This window comes from Mus pahari, chromosome 10 (assembly GCF_900095145.1).
Source record: "Mus pahari chromosome 10, PAHARI_EIJ_v1.1, whole genome shotgun sequence".
In the NCBI taxonomy this organism is placed as follows: Eukaryota; Metazoa; Chordata; class Mammalia; order Rodentia; family Muridae; genus Mus; species Mus pahari.
In genome coordinates, this window is record NC_034599.1 from 54,304,749 (window position 1) to 54,322,714 (window position 17,966).

Consider the following 17,966-nt stretch of genomic DNA (forward strand, 5'->3'; position numbering starts at 1 on the left):
TGCCCTCTTCTGCTGTTTCTGAAGACAGTGGCAGTGTACTCACACATATAAAATAAATAAATCTTTATGAAATAATAAAAGTAAAAAAGAAAATTTCCCCCAAGTGGAATATTTGAGCTTTAGTAGCTGTGTTGGTCAGGTTACCTTTTTTTGTTGTTGTTGTTGTTTTGTTTTTTTGTTTTGTTTTTTTCGAGACAGGGTTTTTCTGTGTAGCCCTGGCTGTCCTGGAACTCACTCTGTAGACCAGGTTGGCCTCGAACTCAGAAATCTGCCTGTCTCTGCCTCCCAAGGGCTGGGATTAAAGGTGTGCACCACCACGCCCAGCTTAGGTTAACTTAATTAGGTTAAATTTACTTATTAAAAATAAAAACACTGCTGTCATTTTCCTTTATTACTTTTTATTCGCAGAAAAAAAAACTTTCTGCATAGGCAATAAAACTAATTATACACTTTGTATATGGGTCATTCAAGACCTCAATGTGCTTGGCATCCTGAAATAAAGTCAACTGACGAACCTGGGCCACAAAAACAGCACTGGCCCAGGAAATGAGCAGCTGTGTTTACACCAGAATTCACTATGCTTCCTTCCCATGTTTCCTTCTTCCATCCAAAGAGGAACATCTGTACAGAAGAACTAGTTTACAGCCTCCATGTAGTACACCTTTCAAACTATTAGCATCATTTCAGCAGAGAACACACTATCCTAGAGCTGTGCAAGTGAGGGGCTAATGATATATCAATTAAGACTCTGGTGCAGTCTTCTGCTGATTGAGGCAAGTGTTGGAATTCCTCAAAGACTGCCAGACTCAGCTGCATCATAAGCTGAGTTTCTTCTTTTGGAAAATGTTTTCTTTTTCTCTCAGGTATTATGTACCTGTACTGAGTCTGTCTGTTCCTGGTCTCCCTCTTTATTCTAGCACACACATTTGCATAACGACTCACATTCTTTTCTATTATGTTCCACTTTTGTTTTGTTTTGTTTTGTTTTGTTTTGTTTTGTTTTGTTTTGTTTTGTTTTGTTTTGTTTTGTTTTGTTTTGGTGGACACAAGAAATCAAAGCCAGGGACACAGGAAATCAAAGCCAGGATCTCACATAGGCTAGGCAACTCACGGAGCAACACTCCCAAACTTTTCCCTGATTCTGTCTTAGCCTGTTACCCAGAGGACATAAATTAACACATTCATTATCCCATTATACAATTTCAAGATTTACCAAAATTTGGCTATCACATATATCACATAAATCATAAGAATGACTACCTAAATGACTTTTTATATAATAAAGAAATGAGTGGGGAATAAAAGTCTTTTGAATTTTAATAATTTACCTTCTCAGAGGTACTAAGTCAAAGTTAATTTGGTTTAACCAACAATACTCAATATATAGAATCTATCAGAAATACTTACATAACTGTGTTGTCATCCACTAAGATATCACAACCATGCGCAGGACACGAAATAGTCTGAAAAAGATGAAAATTTAAACTATGCCTTCATTCAGCACTATTTATAGGATGCTTATCATTGCCTGGCACTCTCCTAGATTCTGATCAATCTTTGTTTGCAGGCTCTCAATCCTTTCCCGTTATATTTCAGGAAGTATGTCTTTAACTTTCCTCCTAAGTTATCGTTTTTGCAACATAGAACGAGATAGTTAAAAGCAAAATACCAGACAAAGCTCTCTATCAAGATCAGCCTGATAGGAATTATCAGAGTTAATGCCTGCTAGGAAAGCATTACCTAGATTAGGCTGTTAGACTTTTAATCTAGAAAAATGTTTAACCCTGAAACTTTTATCTGGTTATATTTATGTAAGGGTCTAGACATTACAAGTAAATGTTATGAGTGAAATCAAGTTACCTGCCCCATGCCTTCCTCCATTATTTTGGTAGTTAAATATTCACTCCAGCACTGCATACAAAACTTATGTCCACATTCAAGGCCAGTAAAATACTGTAACAAAAATAAAAAATAAACTTTAACAAAGACATTATTTTTAAATGTAAGAGAAAAAAAGTGAAAGTACATAATACCTAAAATGCCCATTTTACGATAACCAAAAAGGTCCTAAAACTAACTACTTTGAAGACAGACTACCCAATTATCAGGAATGTATCTGTGGTTAATCTTTACAAATTTTACACAGGTAAACAATAACAAGTCAGAATGAAATAGACAAATGTATGAAAAATATACTAATGAACACAAAAAAATGTTCAATTTTGTTAGCTACTATGAAGATGTAAATCAAAGCACAATGAGATGCCATGTCACACTCACTAGGTGAGCTGTAATTAAAGAGACAGATATTACCAAGCATGGAGATGGACAAATTGGAAACCTGTTCTAATATACTGTGAAAATCTATCACAACTCTGGGTAACAACCAGGCAACAACTACCTCAAAATACTAAATGCAGTTGTCATGTAACTTCTGCCTTGGTTACTTTTCTAATGCTGTGACAAAGCACCAAGGCAAGGCAAGGTATAAAAGAATGTTTAATTTGAAGCTCATGGTTCTGGGTTACAGGCCATAACCATCATAGCAGAAAGTACAACAGAATGAAGGTTTACATCTGATCCACAAGCACAAGACAGAGACAACTAATTGAAAAACCTATGGGTTTTTGAAACCTCAAAGACAACTCCAGTGACACACTTCTTCCAACAATCTCCGAATCCTTCCTTAACAGTTCCACCAACCTGGGGCCAAGCATTCAAATATACAAACCTATGAGAAACACTGTGGGGCAAGTGGACTGTGCTACCAGACAGAAGTACTGATATAGTTGAAGCAGGTACAAAACCCCTGGGGAACCAGTTCCCTGCCAAGCTCTACCTGTCCTAGAATGAGTAACCATAACAGCCCACCTAGAGGGACCATAACAAATAGTCACATAGCAAACAAAAACAAAAACAAAAAACCCCTAGAGTTCTCCATGCTAATGAGGTATATAGATAGACCCCAGATATTTAGCCAATGAGCTTCCCCTTCCTGGCCATTCCTTCCTGCACCAAGAGAAAGGCATATATGTATTTATATCCACCATGAAATAAAACAGTTTGGACAAGCAAGGTCTGTCTTCTTCATCAAGGATGGGGGATGGGAGGAGATCTGTTGTAAAGAGCCTCACCTAAATCTCCCTGAGGTGGCTTTTAGTTTTTCAGCTCCTCTGTATTCTTGGCACTCACTCGGAAATAAACCAAACCTGATTCTAACCCTAGACTCACCCATCACCTTCCTGTCTGGACCGTAGGGTAAGCGCTGAGCAGCTGCCTCATTCTCAAATCCCAATGGTCACTAGTGTCTGAGTGACTAAGAACCACAGTATCTGTCCCAGATCTAGTTGTTTCTTGCCTGGAAAAACACAGACTGGGACCCCTACCTATCACAGATTGTGTTCTGCCTCCCCTGAACAGCCTACATCAAGGCAGATAAGTAACCCATCCAGCAACTCTTGTTCAAAACATACCATATGACCTGCCCATTATACCCCCACAGTATATTACTGAATAGAAATAAAAATATGCATCTCTATAAAACTTTGTACACAGTATTGATAGTTACACCAGGCACAATAGCCAAAATACAAAACCAACTTAAGATATTCACCAACATCCCAGCACTCAGGAGAAAGAGGCAGGTGGATTTCTGAGTTAGAGGCCAACCTAGTCTACAAAGTGAGTTCCAGGACAGCCAGGGCTATACAGAGAAACCCTGTCTGGGGGTGGGGGTGGGGGGAGGAGGACATTCACCAACAGATACATGTGAAACAGCTATATAATAGAATATTTAGATACAAAAAGGAATAAGTTCTGATAGATGCTACAACGTAAATAAATCCCGCTAAAACATGTTAAATGAAAATAGCCAACAACAAAAGGCCTCACACAATTTAGATGAGAGGTACAGAACAGACAAGTCTTTAGAAAAAGAAATGATGTTTATCTAGGGCTGTAGATTTATGGGGAAAGGAGAAATTAATATCAAAAGGTATGGATTTGTTGGTTTTTCTGGGGGGAATGGATTATTAAAAATACTTAAAATTTTAAAATAATTACGACCATGGAACAATGGGAAAATAGCAAAAGCCACATTAAATAGTATGCTAGGGGGCTGGTGAGATGGCTCAGCAGGAAGGAACACTGACTGCTCTTCCAAAGGTCCCGAGTTCAAATTCCAGCAACTGCATGGTGGCTCACAACTACCTGTAATGAGATCTGACGCCCTCTTCTGGTGTGTCTGAATACAGTTACAGTGTACTTATTTATAATAATAAATTTTTGGGCCGGAGGGAGCAGGGACTGAGTGAGAGGGGTTGACTAGAGCAAGCAGAAGTCCTAAATTCAACTCCCAACAACCTCATGAAGGCCGTTAACCATCTGTACAGCTACAGTGTACTCATATACATAAAATAAAATAAATAAATCTTTTAAAAATATGCTAGGATAATTATAAAAGCACTAAACTCAACAAACCTGTATTTTTAAATGTTTTTCAAATATATACAGGACTTCATGGAATTATATGGAATTAATGACTTAAAAACTAAAATTTTGTATAGACAGGGCCACACAGCGAAACTCTTGTCTTGAGAAAACCAATTAATAATAACAAATAAATCTGTAGTAAATCAAGATATTTATTGCAAAACAAGTGTAGTGTCTTTAATCTGTACATAATCTGCAGAGGTAAATGCAGGAGAATGAAGAATTCAGGACCAGTCTTGAATATATGGGATACAACTCAGTGTTAAAGAACTTGCCCGCAAGCATGAGACTGTAAGATTAATTATCATAACTACAAAATAAATAGTTAAGAGCAATAGCAAGCCAGGCATGGTAATATGTGCCAGTCACTCCAGCAGTATGAGGCAAAAGGCAAGAGAATCAGAGATTAGGGACAGCCTGAGACAAAGAGGTTAAGACACAGCCACAGAACAAAGACAGACCAATAATAGACTGTATTCTAATCTTTGCCTACAATGTTTAGAAAGATTAATAACATAAAGATGGTTGAACAAAATATAGTATATTTAGAAGACTTGAGACTCAAATAAATGGTTAACTTGTTTTGCTTTCATCTAATATGACTCAGAGGCAATTTTTATCGAATCTGTTTGATGCTCTAAGGATTCCCTAGCACTGTCAAATACATAAAACAAAACCAACCTTACAATATTCATGACTAATATTGAGGAAGAAATATAAATTTATTATTGTTAAAAATGATATTTTTAACAATACATTAAAAATACACTAAAAAATCCTTTGATAATTCTATTTTAAAAACTGAATCAAGTAATTCAATTAGAAAGCTATATTGGTAAAGCTGTGTTAACATGGGTGTGAGAGCATTCAAGCATTCAATCATGTTAACATGTTTACAGTGGTATTTGCTATACTTCAAATTGTTTGGGAGGTGGAGGCAAAAACCTATTTCAACATAAAAGGGGCTTGAACTATAGAACCTTACCATGTGCCTGCGCCAAGCACTAGAAGTGGTGTGGAAACTAAGTAGTTACTGTCCTTCAGCCTGAGCAACACTGAGACAGACAGTTATCACTTGAAAAATTCCTTTGCAGTATGCATTTATATGGGAAAAATAATCTTGCTTGTGTCCCTATTCTGTTTCATTTACTTAGAAGCAACTGCTATTTTCATTTTTAATATGAGTACGCAGAGATGAGCTCATGTACACAAACAGGAAGAGAATGCTATGTTACTTTTATTGTTTGGGTTTTTAATTTCTTCAGCGGCTCCATAATGGTACACTGGTTTATCTTTTTTCTGTTCTTCAGAGATTTATGTCTATTATTTAATTTTGTGTATATGTGAAGGAATGGAGAGTAAACCCATGTAACGCGTAGGTGGCCAAGGAAACCAGTGTTATTCAATCTCCCTGCAGCTTGAGTTACGGCTGCCCAACGTGGTGCTGAGAACTGAACTTGGGTACACTTCAGGAAGAACAGAACAAGTGCTCTGGTCCTATGGCTTATCACTTGAAAACTTCAATTTCTTCAACAGTTCACTATTAATGAACTGTTCCTACCACTGTCACATTGACTAATACACTTTGTAAACATGTGAAATCTTAGGGAAGAAATATATACAAGATGAAAGTTATACTTTGACAAGTATATACAAACTGAAAGTTATTATCAGGTCCTCTTGTAACAAGTGGCAGCAATGCCTACTGGGCAAGAGAATACAGTTTCTCACACCCACTTCATTACTTAGAGCTTTTTAAAAATCAACCTAACATTTGAAAAACAAAGTAAATTATTTAGGTTTTAAAATATATTTTTTAAACTCTTTGTTTGTTTTGTTTGTTTTTCTAAATAGGTTTCTCTGGAGACCAGGCTGGCTTCAAACTCACATAGATCTGCCAGCCTCTAATTCCAGGTGTGTTCCACCATGCTTGGTGGTTCTTTGAAAATTTATCATGTAATTTAAAACAATCCTATTTGCCCTCATTATTCTTCTTAATTCCTCTTAACTTCTCCAAGATACACACTCACAATTATTTGAATAATTTTTAATTCATTTTAAAAAATAATGAGGTTTCAACTTTGTGCATGTGCAGGGTGGAGGAGTAGGGGTGTCATGGAGAGATTCCAATTCGGTCTGTTTCTTTTCCCAGGCATTTTCTTCACATAATTTGTCAGTTTTCACTGGGTTATCCCATGAAAACCCACCCCACTCCCAATTTTAAAGGCCTCTTTTTCTAATTAAGGTAATAGGCCTTTAAAATTATACAATTAACTGAGTTTTAATTCTGAGTGTTCACATTGTGTTGCCATGCAGAAACACTTTTCTCATATATAGTAAATAAAAGTCCTCAGTCTTTAATTTATGGCTTCTGAATTGAGCAAGTTTGAGTCTGTTTCCACCTCCATATTGTTCCACACCATATCCAGTATAATCTACCTTCTCGGTAACTCCTCCTCTGCAACACGTTAGCTTCTCCTACAGCTCTGTTCTGCTGCTGTCTCTGCTTGCACCTGGCAGTTTAATGCTCACTCTACCCTCACACAAGCTACCCTTTTAAAGTATTTTTCCAACTACTATTCTATCTTCTTAAAATATTCAAGTGATCGTTGTATCTCCCCTAATATTTAACATTTCTTTCACATTTCCCATTCAATTTAATTTATTGAATTATTAGCTCGTCTACCTCTCTTCTAAATAGTACTTTTAAAAGCTTACTACATTTTCTAATTAGCTGTTATATAAAATGTGTTTATAAAATTGATATTCATGGTACTATATGATAAGAATTAGAGGACCAACAATTCTACATACAGCTTATCAACTATTATGTTTGTTTTCAGCATAGAGAAGTAGCCGTGCAAAGAAGTATAGCCCAATCTTGAAGGCAGAGTAACAAACATGATATGTCAACTTTAAAGCTATAATAATCTCATTACTCTCCATCACTGAAAGAGATATGGCACTAACTTGCAACAAGATCACAAGAACCTTTTTGTGTCATTCTTTTATTTAATCAAGACTCATTAAGGCTTAGAGATTAATGGTCACAGCGGTTAATAAATTACTACTGTGTTCACTGTACTTTCTAACCTGGGGTCTACTATCAGAGAATGTTTTACAAGATGATAGATTTAACCAGCAAGGAATGATGCATGCCTACAGATTCAGAACTTGGAAAGCTAGTGAAGAGAAAACAATCCCGAGAATAGTAAATTTCAGAACAGTTTGAGAATATAGCAAATCTAGATGACTAAAAATAAATCACTACACCTGTCTAAAGAGAATGCAAAACCTAACCTATGGTCTGAACATATGTATTCACTGAAAAACAGTATTATTCCAACTATATTCTTACATTTAGTCCATCATATTTTCCTCTCTTGACATGTTTGTTTCTAACTACCTCATGTCTAGTTCACTTGATTCCTTGGGCTTTCCTTTACTTATCTCATGAAACTTGACTATTTAGTCATTAAACATACCCTTGTTTTTAAAGCAAAAAAGTATTAATAATTTATAGAGTATCATCTATAACAGAAATGATATTAAAGGATATAAAGAAAAGATTAATTTCTCTGACATTTTATGCTCAAAAGCACTCCCCCCACCCCAGAGGGAGAGGCAAGGTGAGCAGACAAGACCTGGAACTCACTATGTAGAGACGGTCAGCCTAAAACTCAAGAGATCTGCCTGCCTCTGACTTCTGAGCATTAAGATTAAAGGTGTGTGCCACCGCATCCAAATAGCAGATTATTAAAGTTCAGTAAGAATTGTCTTTCTGGGGAGCGTAAACCATGATCAGATAAATATATATATTTAAAAATTTTCATCTTTCCTCCATCACACACACACACACACACATACACACACACACAGACACAATTTATTTAAAAGCCTCTATTCATATGTCCACTGTATAATGGTAAAATTGCTTTCTAGGAAGATAAAGGTACATTTACATAAATAAAAGGAAATTGTAAATGTTTTTGCAGAGCAGTCCAAATAAACATATTTCTTAAAGAAATGCCAAAACATTAATAAAGCCCCATAAAGGATTTCAGGTGACCCTGCTAAAACTGACCAAAATCATCTGCGTATATTGACCTAGAAATGATGAGAAAATAACTAATTGTGTTGTGGTTATATTGTTCGTTAACATTAGTAGTTTCCACCCATAGTTCTTTTAACCATAAAACTTAAAATAACTCTTTGAGGTTACCAATAAACTAACTTAAATTTAAATTCACTTTTTGAGTTCTTTTAAGTTGTTAGCACCCTTGCCTTCCTTTCTTTGATTTCTGCTACATTTTCCTGTCTTGCTTATCACACCCTCTGTTATCAATTCCTATGGATGCATATATGAACTGTGTCTATTGTGGTTTGTCTCCTAAAGCCTGTATGTTGAACACTTAAACCCCGACCCAGTTCATGAGGTTCCTGGAAGTTGTAGAACCTTTAGGAGTTAGTTGGAAGTTTAGTCAGATTAACTGTAAATAGAGAATGCCCCTATGAAAAGGAAAACTACATCTCCTGCCCTTTCCTCTCCCTTTTTGCTCCACTCCCTCAAGTTAAGCAGCTTCACTGCACCACTGACTGCATCATAAAGTCTGTTCTCCCCACAGACTTATGGCAAAGATCAAAAACTGAAGCCTTTGAAACCATGAGCCAAATAAAATTATGTCTCCTCAGGCTGATTATCTCAGGTATTTTGTCATAGCAATAAGAAAGTGACCTCTTGCTGTATTGTGGTAGAATGTGGCCATGTGGTATCAACTTCATAAAGAGTATTAATCACTATCTCTAGGAAAGACACACCCCAAAGGCTTGCTTATGAAGATGATTCCCAAGAAAATTAACCATGGAAAAAGACCAACCCTGAAGCAGATGGACTCATATCCTCTGTCTGGGGACTAATGAGGAATAAAAGGTGGAAAGGAGAAAGCCAGCACTGTCTGCTTCCTGACTGTAGAGACGATCAAATATCTAACATCCCATTCCCACAACCATGCCTTCCCTGCTGTAATGAACTGGGTCCTCTACCCATGAGCAAAAATAAGTCCATACTCCATGAAGGTCACAGCAACAGAAAAAATAATTGAGCTGAGGAGCCAGCGCAGAGATAAAGGTGCTTGCTGCCGAGGTTGACAGCCTGAATTCAATTTCCAGAACCCCTATTAGGGAAGGTGAGAACCAATTCTTCCTTCAACATGTTCCTATACTATCATTTATTTACTCTCAAAGTGCCTACCATTCAAGGCAAACTGTATGCTTATTCTCCATTATGTCCTTAAAATTTAGAATTGTCACTGTAATGTTAAATTAATGACTTAAGTTTTCCATCACCCACTGTATACAAAGCAAAACAAACAAAAAAACAAACAAAAAACTACAAATGTCTGGTTCTGATTTTCATGTTTTTCTTAAGAATCTTGGGAAATAGCAAGGGCATCAAAAATGTAACTGATATTTCTATTAACTAGCTCCAGTACTCTAAAAGTAATTTATAAACTGGAACAAATTATTTAGATCTTAGTACTACCTCAGACACCTTTGAAATTGTAGGCATGGTAAAATAAATTTTAAAGATTGATTGATTGATTGATTGACTTAATGTATGTCGCTCTCTTCAGACACACCAGAAGACGGCATCAGATCCCATTTTAGATGATGTGAGCCACCACATAGTTGCTGGGAACTGAACTCAGGACTTGAGGAAGAGCAGTCAGTGCTCTTAAGAGTTGATCCATCTCTCCAGCCCATGTTAAAAATCATAACTGACATTAAAAAATCAATGCAAGATAAAGTGGTTTTAAACCTGAGTTTAATGTATTTCAAAGTCCCAGTGACTGTATAAATACATTTGGATTGTAATTTAAGGAAGTAAGTGATATAGCTCCCAGGCAATAAATATCTGAAGGATGTCCAAAGACAACTCATTTAAAAAATAAAACTTCAACCCAAGTAAAATTGAGTCAGTCAGTACTAAGGGAAAACACTCTGTTTAAGAACCACAACCAGGACTTGAGAACTTGTAAAGTTAGTTCTATTCTTTCCTAGCAAACTGGCTAAACTTAAAACAAACCAAAACCAAAACCAAAGCAACAACAACAACAAAACTTCCCACGAAAAAAGAAAAAGTGATCATTTGACCAAGTTGGCACCTTACAAATGAACTCCTTTATACACATATCTGAAAGTCTAAGACTAACAATGAGAAATCCTCCACAGTCTAAAACATACCTGAGAAACTCCTGATCTCTCTCAAACTATGAGAAAGAACTGTTTATTAAAGCAGAAACTATCAGCAAAATGGCTGCAATTATGGTAGAGTTAAATGTAGTTATAAAATTATCTTAATTCTAATCAATTGAACATCTTTATGCCACATATATAATTTTCCTATGGTTACCAATAAGGTAATATTTTCCTATGAAGACTTCATTTAATCCTAAAACTTATTTATAAAATGCACTAAATGTAGCAAAAGTACACCACTGTAACTCAATAAAACTTACTAACATTTTTTTAAAAAGAGAAATACCAATTATTTAGTTCTACTCTAGTCCAATTCTGCCCCCCACTTGCCATGTTTAAGAATCTATGTCAGAATAGATATAAATGAAAAATATGAAGTCTTGAAAGTAAGTACCCTAAAAATTTATATTTTGAATATTTAAGAATAAGTTTTAAATATATTTTAATCTCTATTAAAAAGTTAATAATAAACTGAACCTATTACAGAGTTCTACAAATGGTAGTAAAATAAACTCCAGAAAGATTCCAGCATTTTAATGATAACTTGGAAAACAAATTTGAAAAACAAATGGGAACGGGAAAAGAACTAGCACCTTTGTCTTCCTTTACTTATTCTAAATCTACTAACAGGTCACAGGTATACGTATTGTTCCCAGTTTTCCAAATTGTTCTTTGTGTAAGTAATGAAAGTTGATTTACCCTCTTACATCGTGCTAGCCTTAAACTACCAGGTACTCACCGAGTTAGGGTAGTTCAAGTAGCAGATCTGACAAGGCATATCCTGTGCTGATGACCTTGTATTCATCTGGCGAGTTCGAGACTTTTTACTTGGATTAATTACATGACACTCAGCAAAGAGCTTCTCCAGGTTTCCATCAAAGTACCTGCATTATTTAAACAGAAAGGATAAGAGCCCAGCAAACAGCACAGATAGAGCTCTCCAAAAACCTGACTTCCTGCAAGGAAAAGCAATTAACTAAACTAAAATCAAAGATCAAACCCATTCTGGTCAAGACAGAAAAGAGGGCATGGTTAAAGGATAGCAAACAGAGGGTGTGTGCACATATGGTTGACTTTTGACTTTTTGTTCTTCATTTTTTAACTTTGTTTTTAAATATGCACTGTGGAAAGTTAAACAATTAGAATTTAACACAACTCTGACTAAAACTTTAGGATAAAAGTTATGCTACAGCTACAGTGAGTGAGTTGCCTGTGAAGAATAATCTATTTAAATACTAGGCTGTATTTTATACAGATAAAATTTAGTAATCATGACTAATATTTCATTGTATACAATGAACTTGTTTTCTACATATACCTTTAAATTATTCCTTTAAATTAAATCAATAAATTATATGCTCATATGCTTCCTAAATATAGTATAGTTAAACCTCAGTGTTATCAGGAAATGGTGTACCAAGTACTATCTATAGAGCAAATGGTGAACTACTTCATAGATATCAATGGTAAACGCCAAAAAAAAAAAAAAAAAAAGTTTCTCAAATGACAAATGGCCACTGTCTGTCCCATCATGTCCCTCACCCCAAGCTCGGAAATATCTGTTTTGTTTTATTTTTTTAAAGACAGGGCCTCAGTATGTGCTTCTGGATGTCCTGGAACTCACAGAGCTCTTCTGCTTCCGCCTTTCGAGTGGTGGGAATAAAGGTATGCATCACTATGCCCAACCTTATATATCTTAGCATTTCAAGGGAAAACAGGATAAAAATAGACTATTTCAATTTTATAAAACAATTCAACCAGCTAAAATAATAAAGAATATACTCAACTATGTTTTAGCTTTATCCAAGATTTTAAATATATATTCTTTGTACATACAAGAATTTCAATTAAAAGGATCTCAATTAAAGGGTAGTAAAATAAACTCCAGAAAGATTCCAGCATTTTAATGACAACTTGGACAAGTTTGAAAAAGCAATCAGGAAACGGGACAGGAAGAAAACTAGTACCTTCACCTTTCTTTCCTTATTGTAAATCTACTCAGATTACAGGTATATTTATTATTCCCAGGTCCAAATTTCCATCATTTGTTTGTGTTATGTATCGTTTAAGTATGGAGATGCACATGCCCCTGTGTGTGGGGGGGGGCAGAGGACAACTTTGGGTATCTTCTGCTTCTGCCTTACTTTTTGAGGACAAACTTCAGGGATACACATATCACTGCCTACCTAGCACTATCATTACAGGAATGCACCATCACACCCGACTTTGTTGTTACATGTGGGTTTCTGGAGAGATGAATTCATCATGCTTGCCTGGCACTTTACCCACTGAGCCATCTTCTTAACCAAGACTTCAAGTATATTTTAAAATTCCTTAAATTACAAGTTATTTGGGGAGAGGAATGATGGGGGGACGGGTGCTTGTAGAGTCAATTCATTCATTCTACCATATGGGTCCTGGGGATCTAACTCAGGTCGTGAAGCTTGGCAGGAAGCACCTTTAACTGCTGAGTGCTTTCACCAGCCTAGATTTCCAATATTTTTGCTCAGTGAAGGTTTTCTTTAGTACTTATTAAAAAATATAGAAATAGATGTTTCTATGGTAAAATCACTTATCTGAGAAAAAATCGTATTGTAAGTCAACTACTTTTACACTGTTTCTCAAAAAATTCAAATCAGTGATCAAAATGCAACTTGTTATAAAAAGGAACTCATAAAATTCAAAGTGTCAATAATTCACATGAAAATGCCTCTGATGATTCAGATAATCAGAATAAATTTAGCAAAGCTAAAAAATCTTTTATTAATTTTATAAGAAAACACAAAACCAAACCATATAAAAAGCAAAAAGTATAAGAGACTAATGCTAGATATGAATTTGGAAAGCCATAAACATCCCATCCTAAAGAGAATAATCCATGTTAATAAAGATAACCTCAGTTATCCCAATAATTGAGTTGAATTAGTGCACTCTCCATACCTTAGTTAATATTCTAAACAGCATTTCATGCATACACAGCCACAGAGATGTATCTATAATTGTACCACTCTCTTGGATGCACCCATCCACCTTAAACTCATTTCTTCACTAAGCAATATTTAGCAGACATCTTTTTGTTAATCAATACATCTCTGCACAATGTTTCATGTCTGCAGGTACATACAATAATATACTGAATAAATCCTATACTGGCACTATAATGGTCCACATACATACCTCCTAAGTTGAAATCTTGGCCCATCTGACAGTGTGAAATTGTTAAGACTTCTATTCCTCCATTAAAGAAGTTAAATCTTTCTTTTCATAAATATCTTAGTCTATATACTTTTGAGTTCAGAGTAAGCAGGAAGAATTAAAAAAACTTTGTGTTTTAACTTTTAGTCATGTTCACATTTTTTAAAAACATAAATTTATTTTATAAGTGTGTCTATGTTTCTATGTGGTGTCAATGCTGCTCCTGTAGAAGCTGGAATTACAGGAGGTTATAAGCCACTTAACCTGGGAGCAGGGAATCAAACTCTGGTCCTCTGGAAGAGCAACTGTACCTTTTGAGCCAAGTAGTGGTGGCATACTCCTTTAACCCCAGCACTGGGGAGGCAGAGGCAGGTAGATCAACTGAGTTTGAGAGTCTTGCCTACACACACACACACACACACACACACACAAAATGTGTGTGCTTGATGTCCAGAGATCAAAAGACTTTGGGGCTCCTAGAGTTATGGGTGATTGTGAGACACTATGTGTATACTGAGAATTAAACCCATGTCCCCTCCAAGAGCAACAAGTATACTTAATGATGGAGCCATCTCTCCAACCCAAGGTTATCTTTTAATTCACAAGTTAAGATTTTTCCTTCAATCTGTTTCTGTCATACTTTCTTGTTCATGTGGAACACACATTTGGATCACATAATGTTCAATTCCATTTAATTCAAGTAGCTGGTCATTTACTGAAGGGTGGGAATTCTACCTCCTATTTCACTTTCTTACACCTTCTCTGACAGATAAAGACTCCTACGGATCACATCCTAATGATACTCTATACTACACTGCATCACGTTACTGACTGTAATCATACCCATCTACCCACAAGTTGGCTACAATGCATATCTCTTGACGTCTATGTTTTTATTGCCACAGCCCTAAAATCTACAAGAACCTTTTTTCTCCTATTGAGGTACAATCCCCAGACCCAGAAATGTCTTATAATGTACTCATTAAAGACAAATCTAACTCTTATTAACCATCAACTCTCTTTGCTATTCCATATGCATAAAGTATATTCCATTAATCTGCTTGAGCTTACATTTCTGGCATTATACCTTTCAAAGGTGTGTGTGTGTGTGTGTGTGTGTGTGTGTGTGTGTGTGTGTAGGTATGTATACCTACAGACACACACACAGTCTAAGCTACATGAGAACCTGTAGGAAAATGAATAAGAACTTAACAAACATTCCCTGGCATAGGAGGTCTGGAAGGGGTTTTGTCCCCCCACCCCCATTTAAAAGTCAAGCTTCAGTTACAAGAAATATACAATTTAAGTGTTTTGTTGCCCAATTTCCCATTTCACTAAGAAAATTTTATTATTATTTGGACCGAATTTACTTGCCAAGAAGATAATCCATTCCTTTTGGAATTATACTTAGCTTCTCTGCTGATTGTTTGCTTCCAATGTCACCTGTCCTGTACAGTGTCATCTGTGACACTGAAAGCTGCCTGACCAATACCATAAAGAGGTTAAGGCTGTATATATCAACACATGAGTCAAATGTGATGATACCTAGAGATCAATGTATTTCTGGATCCCCAAACCAGTTTCCAGTATCTAAGTTTTATTCACAACCTGATTCTTCTCCTTCAGACTCTTCTCCAGGACTACTTCTGCTCCACAGATTTTCATTTCTCTTGATACCCAAAGTATGACAGTGCATCTACTTTTCAAAAACACAGGAGTGAGCTGGTGAGTTGGCTCAGCGGGTAAGAACACTGGCTGTTCTTCCGAAGGTCCTGAGTTCAAATCCCATGACCTCTTCTGGGAAAGGAAAGCCACGGGGCAGGAGGAAGCTTGAAACCACCATAGCAGTAGGAATGAGGTTGGATGCACACTCCATCCACTGATAGAGATACTAGAAGGGACTTAGCTCAGAGACTGCATGGGTTAACCTCTATAACTGCTAAAAAGCTTACAGGAGAGTGATGTATTCAAGGTCACTGGAGGCTTCCCCAGCGAGAAGCCTCACTCATAACAGTAAGGCTGGGTACCCAAGAGCAGTGAGGGCCTGCCTTAGATAGGGTGGGGCAGAGCCATTTCCACTGGGGTGGAAGAGACCAGGAGGATGTTGGGCTCCCTGAAAAACACAGGAGTATAGCCTGTGAGCAGCTCCAAGGCCTTAGTTGCAAAACTCAGTCTGTTTCCACTCTCTTAACACCCAGAGGCAGAGCTTTATATGGGATTCTCCTTTTCATGTGACCCAACGCCATTATGGATAAGAGGAAGAGATAGCAAAGAGTCCAGGCTAGGACCTTGTAGATCAGGAGGCTGGCTCCTTTCCTAAGAAAAAAGATTTTGTTTTAACTTGTATTTATTATAAGGTCTGTCTTCTCTTTACCCAACAATGGCTCTTTGAAAGATATTAGAATCTAATTTGGGGATGGGAATGTTACTCAAACTCAAGATGGTACAGTATTTGCTTGTAATGCATGAAGCACTCTGTTCAACCCCCAGCACTCATAAATCAAGTTCCAATGTTAGGGAAGTAAAGGCAGGCAGGTTTTATTTATTTTGTATATGCATATGAATGTGCCATGACATATTTGTGGAGGTCAGAGACAACTTGCTGCAATCAATTCTCTCCTTCCATCATGTGAATCCAAGATCAAAGTCAGGGGTTAGACTTGGCAGCAGGAGCCTTTTATCTACAAGAGCCTTTACCTGTTGAGCCATCACACTGATCTACACATAACTCATTACTTGATACTTTGAAGGTAAATATTTAGCTTATTTGTTTCTAAACATATGCACATAAGTCTGTAAATTCTACTACAGTACAGGATACAATGTCTTCCCTAGTCCAGTCAAAAGATTGTTTAAATAAGTCAAAAATAAATAAAATTTCAATCAGCACACAGAAAAAAAAAATGTAAGCTTAAAAAAGACACAAAATTGGGCTTAAGTGATGGCTCAACAGTTAAAGAGACAAGGCTGCTCTTTCAGAGGCCCTGGATTTGATTCCTAGACCCCATATTTATCTGTAACTCCTGTTCCAAGGTAGCCAATACCCTGTTTTGCTCTCTGAGAGTACCTCACATACATGGTATACTAACGCACACTCATACAGGAAAAACACTCAAACATAAAAAGAAAAAAATTAAAGATACAAATCTGGGTGCAAAATAAAAACTCTCAACTGACCTTACAACAAATCAATACCACTGAGAATCAGTGAAAATTCTATAACTCAGTTTCTTTTCCCTTTGCCATGCCACAAACCTATTATTTTTGGCTTTCCAGGGAAGCATTCTACTACTGAGCTATAATCTTCACCAGTTGCTAATATTATTCATTTGACTCCTAGATATCTTGAAATACTAAGTACTTGCCATTGACATAAAATCAATTAATACATACTTTGTAATGTTAATATGTGATATGGCTGAATTATTTTCTTGTTATAATCAAATATCCTGACAAAAACAACTTAGGAGAAAAATTTAACCTATAATTCCAGAAAAATTAAAGTGTACCATAGGAAGAAGACCTGACAAAAACAGGAACGCAGCAGAAGCTGCAAGCTGAGAACAAGAAGTAGGACTAGATTTGAAGGCCTCAAGACCATCCTCTAATGACCTACTTCTTCCAACAAGGTTCCACAACTTTCCCAAACCAGGTGTGGACCAAGTGTAAACAAAAACCTGAACCTACAAGAGACATTTTACATTCAAGCCACAAGTGGTGAAAATACACAAACCTTGAGGTCAGTTATATGTCATAAGTTAAAGAGACAGTACTCATAAATATAGAGCCTGAGCTAAATGTAGCTACCCACAGGAGGTAGCTATAAACCTACTAAGCAGTATAAGCAGGTACCCCAGTTAATATATATGTACCTGAGATGTAATACTGCCCTTTTACATTTTCCTCCGATATATACAGCTCCCTGTAAGATCTGTATGAAATTTATGATAAATGTTTAACTTACTATTATTTCATGGATTTATGACAAAGCTAGCTATTTTTAATCATATTTCTAATGTTTG

At 36.3% G+C, this 17,966-nt stretch overlaps 1 protein-coding gene across 1 annotated transcript in view; it reads right to left on the minus strand.

Annotated features, from left to right (window-relative positions):
- Window positions 1-17,966, minus strand: part of Arih1 (ariadne RBR E3 ubiquitin protein ligase 1) — a 103,282-nt gene that overhangs the window by 32,517 nt on the left and 52,799 nt on the right. Inside the window, exons 3-5 of the mRNA XM_021206018.2 lie at window positions 11,489-11,633; window positions 1,861-1,953; window positions 1,408-1,463 (exon numbers count right to left, since the gene is read on the minus strand). Coding sequence (XP_021061677.1) covers window positions 1,408-1,463; window positions 1,861-1,953; window positions 11,489-11,633 — 294 coding nt within the window. The remainder of the gene's footprint in view (window positions 1-1,407; window positions 1,464-1,860; window positions 1,954-11,488; window positions 11,634-17,966) is intronic.